General features: G+C 40.6%; 3 protein-coding genes across 7 annotated transcripts in view; 2 read left to right on the top strand and 1 right to left on the bottom strand.

Annotated features, from left to right (window-relative positions):
• The window catches only part of lzts1 (leucine zipper, putative tumor suppressor 1), a 195,198-nt gene extending 189,165 nt beyond the window's left edge, over positions 1 to 6,033 (top strand). For 4 of the 5 annotated variants that reach the window (XM_077600305.1, XM_077600307.1, XM_077600309.1 and 1 more), the window contains 3 exons: positions 61 to 192; positions 1,089 to 1,283; positions 3,924 to 6,033. In XM_077600305.1, coding sequence (XP_077456431.1) covers positions 61 to 192; positions 1,089 to 1,283; positions 3,924 to 4,379 — 783 coding nt within the window. In that variant the 3' untranslated portion in view covers positions 4,380 to 6,033. Of the gene's footprint in view, positions 1 to 45; positions 193 to 1,088; positions 1,284 to 3,923 lie in introns of all 5 variants that reach the window. The other variant, XM_077600306.1, reaches the window with a different exon arrangement.
• A 5,833-nt stretch (positions 6,034 to 11,866) lies between these two features.
• On the bottom strand, positions 11,867 to 14,557 carry hspb11 (heat shock protein, alpha-crystallin-related, b11). Its single transcript, XM_077601522.1, has 5 exons — positions 14,236 to 14,557; positions 14,040 to 14,146; positions 12,544 to 12,612; positions 12,429 to 12,472; positions 11,867 to 12,338 (listed from the first exon to the last, which is right to left on the bottom strand). The coding sequence occupies exons 1-5, from the start codon at positions 14,445 to 14,447 to the stop codon at positions 12,246 to 12,248; spliced, it is 525 nt and encodes a 174-aa protein (XP_077457648.1). The 5' UTR covers positions 14,448 to 14,557; the 3' UTR covers positions 11,867 to 12,245.
• On the top strand, positions 14,401 to 17,829 carry smn1 (survival of motor neuron 1, telomeric). The gene is made up of 8 exons (XM_077601521.1): positions 14,401 to 14,567; positions 15,124 to 15,195; positions 15,287 to 15,406; positions 15,486 to 15,677; positions 16,624 to 16,797; positions 17,299 to 17,370; positions 17,446 to 17,553; positions 17,652 to 17,829. Exons 1-8 carry the CDS (start codon positions 14,520 to 14,522, stop codon positions 17,706 to 17,708), a joined length of 843 nt encoding a protein of 280 aa, XP_077457647.1. The 5' UTR covers positions 14,401 to 14,519; the 3' UTR covers positions 17,709 to 17,829.
• The last annotated feature ends 249 nt before the right edge of the window (positions 17,830 to 18,078 follow it).

Raw genomic sequence — 18,078 nt, 5'->3', positions numbered from 1 at the left:
TCCTTCTCCAATGACTAATCTATTGGCACATTCTTGATAAACAAGATTCATATTATGCAGGCAGAAAACGCGAGGCTCAAGGAGGACCTTGCCAACCTCAGCCGAGAAAGAGACCTCATGGAGCAAAAATTGAAGACCTATGAAGCAGAGAGTACGCAACTCGCGCCGACGCTTGAGGAAACTCAGTGGGAGGTGAGAGACAACTGTGACATCACAATACTCGACCCTGTTGCAGTCCATGTAAAGTAAAAATTGATTCATTATGAAGAATGATCATGTTCCAGTGCCATTAAAGGTACTAGACGTCCAATCCATTTTGACTAGGTGAGGCTAGCAGCGAACAGTTGCTGCCAACCCTCCTAGTCAACATGCACGAAACGTCTAACCCCATCAATTCCAGTAAATAATTTAAACAGGGCCAAAATATCAAGAGTGAAGAATGTTATTTTTGCATGAAATTGTATAAGTTGTTTCCTATTGCCTAGTGATCAGATCACATGCATCGAGACCATTTTCCCAAAAAATTGTGAATGCCCGAAAAGGTTTATTTTGTGATGAAAATAATTTGAGGGAAAAAAATTCAAGTATTTGGATAATGAATGTTTAATTTTTTTCAAGAAGATAATTTCAATATCACAATCTCAAGAATACTCTAAATTGCCCATATGTGAGTGCCCTGCAATTGGGTGGCCACCAATTCAGTGTCCCCTGGCGGATGCCTGAGGTTATCTAGGATCGGCACATTCTATGTGTTTTGGGAATCAAATTAGAATTACAGATTTAAAAAAAATATAATATCATGCAACAGTTTATTCTAGTTTATTTTACTTCCAATTTTGGGGTAAGAGACTGTTCCAAATGGCAAATGAGAGGTCATTTTGCCATTATAATTATTAGCGGAGTTTTATTAGTCATCAGTAAAATCCCTCAGTTTTAAATATGAAGAACAAAAAGCTACAATATACCAGCAGGCAGTGATGAATAAATGTTCTTGTCTGTAAAATTGGAGCATTTACTACTACCGTGCTTGAACAGGCCCCAGTAGGTTAGAAGACATAGAATACTGTGATCTTTGTGCCACGATGTAGGTGTGCCAGAAAGCGGGGGAGATCTCTCTTCTGAAGCAGCAGCTACGAGACAGCCATGAGGACGTCAGTCACAAACTCAATGAAATAGTCAGCCTCAGGGCACAGCTGAAGGAAATCGCAGCGAAAGCAGACAAGTTGGCCAAGGAGAACAAAGACAACGGCGACAGACTGCGCTCCCGCACCATCCAAGTAGAGGTGAGGTTTCTACCCAAACCTATTACACGCTCGGGATCAAACACAAAATCTCTACTTACTCATATTGCAATTTTAGAGGAAAGCAGTTTACTTCGTAATCATACCCAGTTTGCAGTTAATATAAAAGTACGCTTGAAGTCACAATGCAAATTCATGTGACTGTGCTTTTTAATTGCTATTTCCCAGCAGGTTTATATTAATTCATTCATTTTCCGAACCACTTATCCTCGCAAGATTCCCAAGGGGTGCTGGAGCCAATCCCAGCTAACTATGGGGACCAGGTGGGGGGCATGAATTGGTGGCCTCCCAATCCCAGGGCACAAGGAGATGGACAACCATTCATGCTCAGACTCATACCTAGGGGCAATTTAGAGTGGTCAACCAGCCTACCTTGCATCTTTTTGGTATGAGGGAGGAAACTGGAGTACATGTAGAAAACCCACACAAGCCCAGGGAGGACATGGCACCCATGGAATTACTAACCAGGCCTGACTCTGTTTAGCAGAAGTATAAAAGTTAGTATTTTCTATCATAGTCGTTTGCTAAGGAACTATTTGACATTCTCAATTCTTGCGTTTTCAAGCAGAATCACTGTAATTGCTTTCTAATTTCTTTCCTTTTGTTAAAATCACTGCTGTGCCACACGCACAGGCATGAGCACTTTAACAAAATTAGAAAGCACACAAAACGGGGCGTTTAAGGTGATTTTTAAAGTCCTGCTATCACAGATTTTTACACATTAAATGATAGAATCTGTAAAAAAGGATTAAAAAATAAATTATTACCGAAGACTCACACAGATAGATAACCATTGAAATTGTACAATAAAAATAATTTATGCATCGCTGTGACTGGCCGTTGTCAAAAATCAATGACTTAAGCACCGTGACCAGATGTTTGGTCGCCGGACGTTTGGTCGCCGGACGTTTGGTCGCCGGACGTTTGGTCGCCGGACGTTTGGTCGCCGGACGTTTGGTCGCCCGGACGTTTGGTCACCCGGACGTTTGGTCGCCCGGGTGAATATAATTTGAGAACTGGTTTCAACAGTAGATATTTAGATATTAAACTCTCTCTCATGAATATAATTTTGAGAGCTGATTTCAACAGTAAACTCTCTGTCATGTTGTCAAACGTCCGGCGACCAAACGTCCGGGCGACCAAACGTCCGGGCGACCAAACGTCCGGGCGACCAAACGTCCGGGCGACCAAACGTCCGGCGACCAAACATCCGGCGACCAAATGTCCGAGTACCCTTAACGCAGCACATGATCTGGCAAAGGTGTATGACTCAATGGAAAACTGTAGTCGAGACTTGTTTGTCTTTATCTTGTGGCGAGACAGAATACGAAATTTAAGGTGGGTCAGAGGAGGAAGTAACTGTACAAGTCCAAATCAGAAAGTGAAGCACTGTATTATGGCCCCAGTGACTGAGAGACAGGAGAGTCTGACAAAAAGGCATCTTGGGCTCAATTAACTTCGGATCTGCCAAATGGCAAAAATGTGATCTGTACTTGTAGACCAAAGTATTGTTGTTTTTAATTTATAGTTGAATGTCAATATGGTTGCATTTACTATGAATTGTGCTCAATAAACCTTGGGCATGGATTTTTATGATTTCCTTAATCACCTCATTTAGATAAAATATTTTATGTATTCCGTTCCATATACATCTGTGTAATTATGTTCGAGATAAGGTAAGAATGGAAAATATTGGAATTATAATCAAACTTGCAACATGTTTGGAATATGAAATGGAAGCGGTGACTACATTTTGGGGAAGTTTATCATAATTTGATAGCAGGTTAGCCTATTTGATTTAAATTTGCTGGGTAGGTGATATAATGAGAAGAGGTGAGAAATATGGAAATTATTTGAAGTTGGCTGCTTTGCGGGAAGGAAGTATGTTCGCTTAAAGTTCTCCTTTATTTAAGATATGAAGTTTTTTCTCATCTTATTTGCAATTCCTTTTAAGTTGCTGATTATTTAAGTCATTCTTGAATACTACAATAATGTATTTTTTAATGACGCATTTGATGGTTTCCAAAAAAAATATGAAAATTTTAATAATTTTGGTTTTTAAAAAAGTGACTTGTGTCAGGGCGGACCGGTGGTGCGAGTGGTTAGCGCGTCGGCCTCACAGCTCTGGGGTCCTGGGTTCAAATCCAGGTCATGTCCATCTGTGTGGAGTTTGCATGTTCTCCCTGGGCCTGCGTGGGTTTCCTCCGGTTTCCTCCCACATTCTGTAAACATGCATGCTAGGTTGATTGGACAATCTAAATTAGGTATAGGTGTGAGTGTGCATGGTTGTCCGTGTCCTTGTGCCCTGCGATCGGCTGGCCACCAATTCAGGGTGTACACCGCCTTTGGCCCAGAGACAGCTGGGATTGGCTCCAGCACCCCCCACGATCCTAATGAGGACAAAGCGGTTCAGAAAATGAGAGACAACGTGTCTATTCAAAAGTAAATGATGGATTACAACATTCTAAAACACGTCTACTCCAATGGAATACGGAATCCATTCGAATGCTGCCAGTGCTCAAACCGTCAAATGAATGAGACGTCTATCACCTTCGTTGGCATGAAAACCAAACATCAGATCATTTACTACCAGTCTGATTTTCTCCCTTTGCCCCAATATAGGTTTGCCAAAATGAACTCCAACGCAAGATGAATGAAGCCAACCTACTCAGAGAAAAAGTGGGCAAACTGGCCAAACACATGGAAGGCACTTCCCAACTTGAACCTTGCGGATCAACGAAGGAGGAATACGACAAACAAACCTCCACAGAGCTCCTCCATAAAGAGGTGGAGAGGCTACGGCAGAAACTCTGCGAGGAGAAGGCAGCTCAGGCCAGCCTAGCCTTAAACTTTGATCAGGAGAGATGCACGTGGAACAAGGAGAAAGACAAGGTCATCAAGTACCAGAAGCAACTCCAGATTAACTACCTGCAGGTGCACAAGAAGAACCAAGACTTGGAGCGGCTCATGAAGGAGTTGACTGCTGAGCTGGAGGCCCGGGCAGACCTGGGTTTGGAACTCACATACACCACCTCAAGGTTAAAGACCTACGATGATGTCATCGCCACTGAAATATGATTGCCCGATTAATACAAATTCCACTCACTACAGACACTTGAGGTCATGGCCAATGCTAATTAGTGTTATTGTAGCACTGGGCATTCCAAATTGAAGATTTGAGCTATAGTGGCATTTAGTAAAAGGAAACAAAAGTTGGGAATTTTTCTTTTGTTTAGTAAAATTGTTAATTTATTAAGGGTAATTTATTGAAGGTTACGTTTTTTGATAGTTCTTTTTGTACTCTGCGGGATTTTTCATCATTAAAATGGCGAACTACTAAGACAGGAAAGCACAGTGAGCAATATTCACTGCCATTCTCGGCGATAGATGTCCAATCCTTTTTGACTGGGATAGAAAATAATCGCTGCCAGCCCTCCCAGTCAAAATAGATTGAATGTCCTATGACCATCATAGGCAGCCGATGAGCTAAACATATCTGTACAAAAATGACCTAATGACTCTACTTGAAACAAAAAAAAATCACTGTGATTAGATTTAATTATATTACATGTTTTTTTTATTTAAATGCATTTTGAGGATACTTTATTTTCTTAAGACTCTCCTGCATTTTTTTCCTCAATGTTAATCAATCCAACCCACATTTTATTCATTTTTTTCCATTCAACTTTAAAATATAAGTTGATTTCTTGGCATGGAATATCAGAATAGTACAGTATGTACTATAATGCAAATTTAGAGAGATTTTCGATAAAATACTGTGTGAAAGCGCGCGTAAGTGTGGGAGTAAGGAATTGATTAATGGGTACCAGTGAGAATAAAAAGAAATAAATTCTCGAGATGTAGTGGAGAAGAAATTGAAAAAGTGCTATCTCACCATGCATCTTCATTCTCTTCATCCTTTCCTATACATTCAACTTTGTTGAACTTATTTGGAAGGATTCCATTTGGATCATTTATGGAGGGAGAAAAATCCCCCGTCATGTTACTCACTACGTTGTACAATTTGATAACGACTGCATTTAATATGCTTTTGCATATTTTAGTCTGCGTTCAGAGTGCTGATTGATCTGATTCCAATTGGATTCCTCCTCAAATCCTGTTTTAAGGCTGTCTGTTCACAATATTTTCAGCAGGTGCCCAAATCGGGTCTGGGATTATTCACACATGGCCACATTTTTAGCCATTTGACAGGTTGTCTTCCCAACGCAGGCGTCATCAAGCGTAAAGTGACGCCATGAACATTTGAAACCCATGGGTGCCATCCAGACTGAGAAGCGTCTTGTCAGATATGAAACTTTCTCATATGTGGTTTCAACCCATCTTGCAAAAAATCGGTGCTTTGTAACTGTTCAGACTACAAAAGAGACATTCCGTTTCAATCTGGATGAGCTAGGCTACCAGTTTGAATAAGATTATAGAATGTTTTCTGAGTTTACTTGAGATGGTGCACTTGCTGATATCGAGAAAGTAGTCAAAAGAGAGCTCATATGAATGGTAAAACAAAACAAACTAAATTTTTCACAGCAGGCCACTGACAATCTGGCATATTGTGTTTTCCAAAGCTTTGTTGGATCCTTCTGTCATTGACAATGGCACGTTTAAAAGTTCATGTTATGGAAAGAAATAATGACCAAATCTGTGTGTTCTGACAAAATGTTGAGTCACATCATTTGTAATAAATCTTTTATTTTCATGCTTTGTAATGGTGAAATTCAAATCACGAGTTTATTGAAATAACTCCCATCTCATTCCAAATTGGTTCATTTACATTGTATTTTTTATCCAGGGTGTGTCTGAAATGTTTTTCTACCTACAGTTTTGGTTTTATTTACCCGTGTGTGAAAGTATCAATAATTGTAATTTTTTAATCAATTTTTTCCGTGTTTTTAGTTCAAAAATCATTTTGTAAAATCTAAAAATATATTTAAAAAAGCTAAAATAAACATTGTTTTAGATCTATAAAATAACTGAATATTCGGGGCTTTTAATCCAGTTCTTTTAATCCATTTTAAAAAAATCTAAATATTATATCTAAAATGGTCCAGCCCACGTGAAATCAAGTTGAAGTTAAAGCGGCCCGCAAACCAACCCGAGTCTGACACCCTTGATTTGCACCATTTTTTATTCATTACAACTAGTTTGTGGTAACACAAGAAATGCAAACCAATCAATTTCAAGTAATTTCTTACTATTAATTGTTTTTTTATTTTCTGAACCGCTTTATCCTCATTAGGGTCGCAAGGGTTGCTGGAGCCTATCCCAGCAGACTCCGGGCCAGAGACCCTGAATGGTTCCCAGCCAATCGCAGGGCACAAGCAGACAAACAACCATTCACACTCATACCTAGAGGCAATTTAGAGTGTCCAATCAGCCTACCATGCATGTTTTTGGAATGTGTGAGGAAACTGGAGGACCTGGAGAAAACCCACGTAGGCCTGGAAGAACATGCAAACTCTGCAGAGGTGGACCGACCTGGATTTGAACCCAGCACCCTAGAACAGTGAGGCCGACGTGCTAACCACTCATCCCCAGGCTGCCCACTATTAATTATGAATTCCAACATCACGCTCATTTTTAAGTGTAAAAATGAGTGAAAACCTCATTAAGTTATCTGACTTTGAACCACCATTGTACATTCTTTCAAAACCAAAAAAAGCACTTTTCAATAGCTATTTCTTGGAAAAAAGCCTCATCCCAAATCCTTTGTCTCTTTCTCATTGTCATTCTCCAGCTTTTGTGGATTTGACAAAAGTGTCTTTGTCTTGTTTAATCATCTTTAAATGAACTGATTGGAACAAAATCAGAGGTGAAATAAAATCAAGGCTCATGGTCAGTATGCTGCCCTTGTGTTAATAACATTTATGGAAAATGACAAAAAACTGATACCACTTTCAAAATTTGATTGAAACATTTACATCCAATACATTTATACTGTGTGTAATATTGTATATTTTATAATTTACATTTAATAATAAACATTAATCCATTTTAAAATATTTTTAAACAATGGCACATCCAGCTCACAGTTTTGTGATCAAAGGTTCAGTCCTGGACTCTGCCCTGCGATTGGTTGGCAACTGATTCAGAGCATATCCCGCCTACTGCCAGTACTTAGCTGGGATAGGCTCCAGCTCCCCTGCGACCCTTGTGAGGAAGAGCAGCTTGGAAGATGAATGAATGCAATTTTTAATTCATAAATACATTCATAGGGTGGAAACGTGGTTAGCATGCCACCTCTGAGATCAAGTGTTCAATCCCGGTGGGTTCCAACATAGCATGTTCTCCCTGGCTTGTGTGGATTTTTGCTGGGTACTTTTTTTGCTACTACCTTTTTGCTGGTTTCCTCTGACATACCAAAAGTTTGCATGGTAGGCTAGGTGAAGACTTTAAATTAGCGGTGGGCGAACCAGTCCTCAAGGGGCACAGTGGGTTCTGGTCTTTGTTCCAACCTAGCCAACACAGACGGTGTAGATCTCTTACTTTTGCAGAGATGTACTTGGTCACAACATATGTTCTAACTCTCCCAGTTCAAATGGATTGGACGTCTATCTCTATCCAGTTCTCTATCCAAAATGGATTGGACATCATAGCCAATTGTCCAGATGTAAATGATATGGTATGCAATGAGTTAAATACTATGGGGGGAAACCAGTACACTATCAGGCAGCTTAGTTTTATTCATTCATTTATTCAATTTCTGAACCGCTAATCCTCACAAGGATCACACGGGTGCTGGAGCCTATCCCAGCCAATTACGGGCACCAGGCGCGAGACACCCTGAATCGATGGTCAGCCAATCGCAGGGCACAAGAAGCCATTCACCCTCACACACACACATACACCTGGTGTTATGATCACGCCGCTGTGTCGTGGCGCGATCGGGAATGGATTAGGACCCAGTCGCGGGGAAGCAGGATAGGACGAGGTAATTAGCTTCAAAACAACATCTTTAATAACTCAGAAGGGCTTTACAAAACAACAAAGGCTTGGAACAAAACGGGAGCGTGGGCAACGGTACCTTGTAGCGATCGTGTGCCGTAACACGGAGGGTGTCACTCAGGAATATGCAGGAGCATGCAGGACTTACAGGAACGATCCAACAATGATACTAGAACTCATTGATGTTTAAATACAAACTCAGGAAGTAATCAACAGATTGATTCCAGCTGCTCTGCCTTGACGGCAAGCCAGGATGGACAAACGGGCCGCTCCTGATACCTGGGGGTAATTTGGAGTGCTCAACCTGCCTATCATACATGTTTTGAGACGTGAGAGAAAACACGCAGAACCCTGGGGATAACATGCAAAGTCTGCAGAGTGAGTAGCAACCTGGGTTCGAACCCTCGACCCCAGAACTGAGAGGCCGATGCGCTCTATAAAAAGTTAAAGGCCTTAAATGCCAACTTTTAATTTGCTGTGACCACTATCCCTGTACGGGATTACTCATTTCCTGCCATTGACAAGGATAAACGTCTAGTTCATCAACATAGGGAGCCGTGGGACTTTAAATTGTCATGTTTTAGTGCCATTGGCAGCGCTAGACTTCCAATCCATTTTGACTGAAAGTGTTGACGACGAATTTTCGCTGCCATCCTCTCCCAGTCAAAACGGATCGCGCATCTAGCGCCATTGAGTAAGATGAGTGCCATACAAAGGATTCAAAAGATACGCCCACAGGATAATAATGCTTTGCGTTATAATGAGTCACGGTCCATTGATCTCTTCTCTGTGTCATTGGCCAGCCATTAAGAAAGCCCTGAGAAGACACCTTCTGATAACTGAAGCCTGCCCTGCAGTGACATGATAATGACACTCATATCCTGCTGTGATTCTCCTCACCGGCTGCCGGTCAAGAACAAGAGTGGGGGCCTGAATTCATTATCGAGGGGGAGGCACTTTTGCAAACCATATTCACTGCAACATGATCATATTTTCAAGAGGAGTAAAGAAGAATATGCTTATCTATTTTATGAACAAAGTTGTTCCATGAATGTAAATACTGCTAAATAATAAATGAGTCAATAACCATGTATCAGTTGCTAGCTTCCCCTCATTAGTCATTACACTCACAGACACCAATGTGCGACCATACCCTTGAGCAATTAGTTGCTCCTTAAATATCAGGGGGCTTGTTATTTAGTCCTGTATTTTATACTTTTTATTGGTTTATTCCAAGAGCTGTGCTACGGCAAATCCCCGAGCTCCTCTGCAGTCAGCAAAGTAATTGGGGAGGGAGTCCCAATGGGTCCGCACGCAATGTTCAAGCTGATAAGATGACGTGGTAGCAGGGGGGAGATAGGAACGAGTATAGTGTAGCTGTGTGGAGGATGGGAGTAGTACATGCATGTATGCGCCAAAGAGAATAGCTTAGCGGTCTTTAGAGACTTACTGGTTGGCTGGGACACCATCTGGACCCCTCCAGTTGCATCACCCGGGGTGCGCCTTTTCTATAGGGATGTCAATATGAGGAGGGGGGTTGTGCACATGCCAATTCAAAGCCCCCCTCCTCTTCAGCTGAAAATTAGTTAATTAACTGTGTCTTTCGGAGAGAGTGAGAAAGAAATGCCCTTTTGTTTGTGCCATTCAATGTAAGCCAGCTCTTTATCTGAAGCATTGCCAAATTAGCAGAAACAGATGAAAACCCAATCAAAAGGCTCTTCGGTGAGTCCCTATCTTTAATTAATTTGGGTTGGCGTCAATGGAAAATAGATATGCCACATGGAGGATGAACATTCATCATCCGCTGCCAGCCTCTCCCAGTTCAAATGGATTGGACGTCTATCTCTATCCAGTTCTTTGGAATTGTACCGGAGTAAAATCTCATCTCATTTTCTGAACCGCTTTATCCTCACTAGGGTAGTGGGGGGTGCTGGAGCCTATCCCAGCTGACTTCAGGCCAGAGGCGGGGGACACCCTGAATTGGTGGCCAGCCAATCGCAGGGCACAAGGAGACAACCATTCACGCTCACACTCATACATAGGGGCATTTTTTTGTGTCCAATCAGCCTACCATGCATGTCTTTGCAATGTGGGAGGAAACCAGAGTACCCGGAGAAAACCCACACAGGCCAGGGGAGAACATGCAAACTCCACTGTTACGACTCTCCCTGGTGGTAAGATATTCCAGGCAGTCGCAACTACCACAGCAGAAAAACCCGGTCAATGACGAGCCAGACACACAAGGGCAAGGCACTGAATCCTAATTTACTTCCAGTGGATTAGACATGCCTTCCATATGAGCTAATCTAAAGCAGTTTGTGCATGCTAAAAAATGTGACCGAAAATCTACAGCAATCAATGGGAGCGCAATTCAGGGTGTCCCCCACCTGGTGCCCGTAATTAGCTGGGATAGGCTCCCGCACCCCCCATGACCCTTGTGAGAAAACGCAGTACAGTGGTACCTCTACATACGAGCTTATTTCGTTCTGGGACTGAGCTCGTATGTCGATCTTCTCGTAACTCGAACGAACGTTTCCCATTGAAATGAACTAAAAATAAATAAATTTGTTCCAACCCTCTGAAAAAACACCAAAAACAGGATATTGGATTGGAAAAAAATGTTTTATTTCTTCTAACTCGCCATTTATTAACAAAGTAACACATAACTAGTGGTTTAATAGTAATAAAATGTGTAAAATTAGACGGATTTCGTGGCGGGTACAGAGAGTAGGACATAGAAGCAGGCGGGGGGAGGACTTTCCGTTGTAACGCACTCTTAACAGAACAAACTAATTTAAATTAACTTGGATTAATATATACAGACACACTCAAACATACGTTTAATGTAACTTTACACAAAACTGAATTCTAATTTTGTTTTTTTTGTTTTTTTACCTTTGTTCTCTGGGTTGACTCCACCCGGACGTTCAGCGGGAGTTTGTAAAAGGAACGCATCAAGAGTTGTTTGTTTTTGCCTTCAAAATATTTCGAAAATGACGCGCACAAATGTCCTCACAATACGATAACGCGCGACCACTTGCCAGTTTGTCAGGGTGCCTCTTTTCTACAAAATCAGAAAACTCTTGCCACTTCGCTAGCATGTCTTTGATATCCTTTGTAGCCAGGCGGACCACCTCTTCCACCTACTCCTCGCTACGAGTTCCCGCAACACCTCCAAATGTTCACTCTCCTGGAGCTCGATTAAATACTCTGTCATCAGTTCTTCGTGGTGCTCGGTGATGAGATCATTCACATCTGCCTCGTTAACCTCCAGCCCCAAGGAATTTCCAAGTGACATGATATCATCCATGACAACGAGCAAGCTCTGTGACACGGGAAAATGAAAGCTCGCCCAGTGCTCGTAGATATCTGTTATACACGAAAGAGATGCGGCAAAAAAGACAATGATAAACAGCCTCTCATGTCTTGGGCACCTGGCTTTCTCGCATCTCTAAATTATTCTCGTATCTAGAGATAATTATTTGCTCAAAATTTTCCTCGTATCTTGAGCTGCTTGTATGTAGAGGTGCTCGTATGTAGAGGTACCACTGTATAAAAATAAATGAATGAATTCCTGGTTTGAAGTCAAAAACTTCTTACAAACATTCTGCTCAACAAATATTCCATTTATTTTAAAATGAACATTGTAAACGAACAGTTTTCAACATTAACATTTTTTCCAAGTGGTGACATTTTTTTTCAAAAATTTTACAATTTTTGTGAAAAAGTGGAAGATGAATATATTATGCCATATATGTCACACAATATATGTCAGTGTGGGTTTGGCTTGCAGTCCTTGAATTTGACAATGGTTTTTTTCATCAGCATGAGAATTCCACAAGAAAATAAATGTTCAACTGGAATGTGAAGTAAATATAAACAGTTGCAATATATTTATCTCTACTTTACATATAAAGCGATATCAAGATATATAAAACGTTTAAATGTGTAAAAATGATGTGTCTCAGTGGGGGGGTGCAATTATCATTTATTTACACCAATTCTGTGCACAGACACAAAGTGATCGTATCCCGAGTTGATGATAAAACGAAGGTGAGTGGCACTGCTTCCATTTAGCTAGAAAACAAAAAGAGGTCAGGATAAATTAGGATTTTGCCCCAAGTTAATTATCTTTAAATAAGTTTGACAAGATCACATTTGACATACTGAAATGGAATTTGACTGAAGATTTCCCTCCGTGCGCTTTAACTCTGCAGGAAAATGAATTTGTGAGGATTTAAAAAGAAAGTGACTAATACATGCATATATTCATCATGCCTACCTTTTTCTGCCACAAACTCAAAGTGAGAGGCATTCTGGGATGTGTTCTTTTCTACTTTAAGGTGCTTGACTGCAAAAAAACAGAGAAGGAAGAATCACGAGCCTGTCCGGCAGATTTAATTAACTCATCCCTAATTTACACTAAAATGAAACGGACAATGACCACGCTTAGATTAGGACACAGCCTTTGGAGAACTTGTAACACAATGAGTCATCTGGTTAGGCTTTGTTTTAGGGCATAATTAAAGAAAAACAAATCCCCTTTTCAATTAATTTTCATGAACATCTAAACCTTTAAAAATAAAATAACTGCTTAGCTTAAATTAGACCCGACACGTGTATGCTGCTTCACATTAAATCAAAATTCAAAGTGAAAAATGAATGAATAACTACGTTGACTATTTTCGTGCTTGTCTTGATTACAGCCATTACTGAGTTGAGGCCAATCCCAACTGACCTAAGGCCACAGTTAATATTTATACAATACTTAGGCTTGGCATTTAGCTTTAACATTCAGATTTAGATAAGATTAACATTAACATTTAGTGGTAAATTTAGCATTTTCAATTAAATTCAGATACAACTTATTTTGACTTAACTATTCAGCTAATTCCTTTATGTTGACAAATTGACGCAAAAAAAGTTATGTTTATTCTTGGCGACCCGGTGGCCGAGTGGTTAGCCAGTCGGCATCATAGTTCCAATGTTTCGATCCCAGATGGGTCCACAGTGTCACTGTGTGGAGTTTGCATGTTCTCCCCTGGGCTTGCTTGGAATTTCTTTGGGGACTGCAGTTGCCTCCCACATCCCAGAAACATAGAGGGTATGCTGGTTGAACACTCTAAATTGCCCTTAGGTATGAATGTGAGCGTGAATAGTTGTCTGTCACCTTGTGCCCTTCGATTGGCTGGCCACCAATTTAGGGTGTCCCTGATTGCTGCCCGTAGTTGGCTGCGACCTTTTTTGAGGATAAGCGATACTAAAAATGAATACACGTTTATTCATGGATGCTAAATGTGACCAAAATAAATAAGTGCCCTTGCATTCATTCATTTTTTAATCGCAGTCTACCAATGCATGTTTTGGGGATGTGGACTGGGAACTGGAGATCAAGGATTCCGTCCCTTCCTACCTTTATGTGTGGGTTTTCTCTGTGTACTCCAATTTCCTCCCACATTGAAAAAACATGCGTGGTAAAACTGATTGAACACTCTAAATTGCCCCTAGCAATGAGTATAAGCGTGAATGGTTGTCCATCTTCTCGTGTCCTGCTATTGGCTGGCCCCCGCCCGGTGCCAAGTCAGCTGGGATAGGCTCCAGCACCCCTCGCGAGCCATGTGAAGGATAAGGGGTACAGAAATTGAATGAATGCATTAATCTTACACCACATACAAAAAATAGTCATCGAGTATTGAGTACATTAATGATCTGCATCAAAATCTCTTAACAGAGAAAGTTAACACGTGATGAGAATTTTCATTTTCCAATGTAGCCTACTATTGTAGCTGTCCAATGTCACTGAAGAAAAATGCGTCATTTCTCCAAAACGAATGATGAACTCTTGAGGATACATTCCCGTTGACATCCAAAATGTATTCGTGTTTCTGGTAAGACGAAAAGAGAACGCACAATATCATTCCTATTTGAAAATGAAGTCTTAACCCTCGCAAAACCAAACTGAAGCGATACTTACCCGTCGATAATATTTTCTGGGGGATGGTTTTCATCGTTGGAGGCAGCCAAAACAACTGTGGCCCCCAGAGAACGAAGCGATGCCTCAATCATAGGAAAAAATACGGCCCCAAATGTGGTTAATATGCCGCAAATAGAAAAAAACAGAAACAACCTCGCGTTGCCAGGCCAACCTTTCACGTCGCGTGAAAAATACGTCACGAGGCGCGACATGCGTCATTTCGTCGACGCATGTAACGCGTTCGCTGTTTAGCACTTAGCTGTTGATTTAGCCACCGTTTTCTTATGGCGAATGGATGCCAGGATGTGTTATTCACGCGAGGGGGCGGGCAGGTAAGTTACCTCACACTGGTACATATTAACATGAAAAACGACATGTTTGAGGACGGTGCACTTTTGTGTAGCATCTATGAGTTAGCTTGATAAGTTAGCCACATACCAACACGCTGCAGTATGAGTGAAACACTAGAGAAAATAAAGACATCAGATCCAGAAAAATCGAAGTGACGAACCCTATTTTGCTGAAGGAAGGGAGAGAAATAGTTTGTAATTAATTGTCGGAAACGGGTGCAAATTCCACATAAATGAATCTTCTGCACTTAACTCCTCACTCCTTAAATTTAGGAATTTGCGTAAAATGTTATGGGTTGGTTTTCTTGAGTGAGACCTTAATAAGATGGTTATGTGATACAAACTTTAAATTGGCAATATAAGACAAGACCCATTCCGGCGAATTTACAGTACAGGGCTCAAGATATTTAATAAAAAAAGACAAAAATATAGGCCAAATATAATATAAATCATATTAATATCAATCATATCAAATTGTTTTGGGAGATTTTATGTTGGGTAAAAAGGTCTTTAGTGAAACATTATTTTATTTTTCCAGAGTGATGACTCCGATATTTGGGATGACACAGCATTGATTAAAGCCTACGACAAGGCTGTTTCTTCATTTAAGGTAAAAATAAATCAATAAACATTTATATGCAATTATTTATCATTTCGTATTAATTACTCATACATCTAGTATACTCTTGCTGTTGTGCCAGGCTGCTCTTAAGGGAGAAAAAGAACCACACAACTCAATCAAAATCCCCCCAGGAAAGAAGCGTAAGAATAACAAAAAGAAGGACAGCAGGAAAAGAACCAATACATCGACGGATAAAGAAGTGAGGATCTAGATCAAATATGCTACTATCTTATTTGTTTAGAGGATGACACAAGAATTTACACCCATTATTGTTACAGTGGCAAGTTGGAGATTCCTGCTGTGCCTACTGGTCAGAAGACAGTCAACTGTACTCGGCTACCATCTCCTCTGTGGACAAGACAAAAGGCACGTGCATAGTTGTCTACACAGACTACGGCAATGAGGAGGAACAGAAGCTTGAAGACTTGCTATCAGAGATTTCGGAGGGCGACCACGAAACAAAGACCTCGGTAAAATATTTTTCAATATTGTATTATGGTTTAAAACACATTGGAGCTACAGCTCCAGTTATACACTCTTGCTTTATAATTACAAGAGAAAAAATAGAGATTGGAATATAAAAAAATCAATCCACAATTAATTACGTTAAGACTATTAAAGAGAAAACCAAGCTATTTTCAAATAGAGAAATAAACCGTTTATTTTTTGCACTCGCAGACATTTTTCTTTTTTCTTCACAGACTGGGATGGTACAGTAATCCCTCAAATATCGCGGTTTCAACTTTTGCCCCTAAACTACATTGCAGATTTTTTCTGGGGTCAAATTTTTATTTTTATTTTTTTTAAGTTCATAATAATGTGGAATTCCACGCTGAAACTCGCAAGCAGAAGCCACTCCCTTGCCTTCCGCTTGCTACTAGGACTCAGCACAGAAAAAAGCTAGTTATCATAGGGGTGATCCTACTGCGCGGTTTTTCGTTTACCACGGCCATGTCTGGTCTACATTAAGTGCGATATTCGAGGGATTACTGTACTTCAGGCATCATTTAAAAAAAAAAAGATACAGCGACACTACTTTATTGCAACAATCTTGTCAAAACAATATTGGTGTCTTATTACATTGCCTGCTATTGAGAATACAGATGTCCATTTCATTTGACCTGGGAGGATTGGCTTTGAATGCTCATCTTTGAGTGCCATTTACAGCACTTAGCATCTATTTCGTTTTGGCTAGGAGGGGGCAATTAATCTTCGTATGCCCCATTTTTAAAACAATGCATGGATTTTTAGTGGGAGCATACCTTTTAGGATACAAAGTATTGCAATATAGTCTCACCATAACAATATGTTGTCATTCCCTGAGTATAAAATTTTTAATAAAAGAAAATTGGGTCCTTGCATAATTTTTTCTGATTGTCAATGTGCTAACAATGCTTCATAACCATCCCACTTTAGACTCAGGAGGGAGAATCTTCCACAGAAGAGAGTGACCGGTCGACAGAACCAAACCAGCACAAACAGCAGCTAAACAGTAAAAACCAAAAGGGTAAATTCCACAAGCTTCCTCCTCCAATGTGGGCTTCTGGATTACCGCCTCATTGCCCACCTCCAATGCCACCATTTAGAAAGGTAAAATGAAATCTACTTGAATAACGTACACGTTTTTGCATTGCCATTGAAAAAATAATTTACCTATTTATTTTGGTTGTAGGTAGCAGATGATAGTGGATCTAGAGTGGATTATTACATTTTAGTCACCCACGAGTTTTTAAAAAGTTAGTAAATGAAATTACAAAATGAAGCCCAGTAAAAGGGTATTACATCAACTTTTATGAGTGATAAAATTTTCAACAGTCCCAAATCTCATGATTTTGCCAGTAGGCTTCCTGTAAATTAGTCCAACTCATTTTGAGCATTTAATAGAGCCTTCTTATCCGCTAGTAATATTAAACCATTTATTATCAGCATGTATGGAGTCATTCAGTGCACATGACAAGTCTCTATGCTACCATAAATTGTGAACTTTTATTTATGCTAATACCCAGTAACCACTTCTCACCGGTCAGATAAACCCCTGTTCAGGAAATGCGTTTTTACTCACTTCCACTACAATTATGTTTTCACTCCCAGGGTGGAAATAAACAGCCTGGTAATCGTGGGCATTTCCCTCCCCCCTGGCCACCAATGCAGTTTGGCCCACCGGTGAGTTCATCGACAGTTACAAACACGGGCATGCATGGATTCTTACAAAATCACATTGTTTTTGTGCAATTTCAGATGATCCCACCACCTCCACCCATGAGTCCAGATATGGGAGATGACGAGGCCATGGGCAGCATGCTCATCTCATGGTACATGAGCGGCTACCACACGGGCTACTACTTGGTATGCTTGTTTCATCCAGAACTACATATTTACTGTGCACTGGACCGTAATATATTTCATCATAGGATTGTTTTTTTAATGAAATTTCACTTTTGTAGGGTTTGAAGCAAGGTCGCAACAACGCTGCCAACTGGAGCAAACCGCACCCAAAATGAAACAAGAAGATAAAGAGTTTTTCACCAAAAGTGGCTGCTGTATTTCTTTGTGAACATTCATCTGTGGGAGGAGTGTTTTGTATTCACTGTAAATAGATTTAAATAAAGGATGCAAAAAAGCGCTTTGTATAACTCCCTCAAATTTACGACAATATACTATGAAACTAGAGACAGTGGTTAGCATGTTGGCCTCACAGCTCTGGGTTCGTGGGTTCAAATCCAGGTTGGTCCACTTGTGTGGAGTTTGCATATTCTCCCTGGGCCTGTGTGGGTTTTCTCTGGGTACTCCGGTTTCCTCCCACATCCCCAAAATATGCAGGGTAGGCCTCTGGCCCAAAGTCACCTGGGATCGGCTCCAGCACCATTCCCC

Source organism: Stigmatopora argus, chromosome 5 (genome assembly GCF_051989625.1).
Source record: "Stigmatopora argus isolate UIUO_Sarg chromosome 5, RoL_Sarg_1.0, whole genome shotgun sequence".
Lineage (NCBI taxonomy): Eukaryota > Metazoa > Chordata > Actinopteri > Syngnathiformes > Syngnathidae > Stigmatopora > Stigmatopora argus.
The sequence above is the reverse complement of the archived record's forward strand: the minus strand, read 5'-3'. Positions and strand labels throughout refer to the sequence as shown.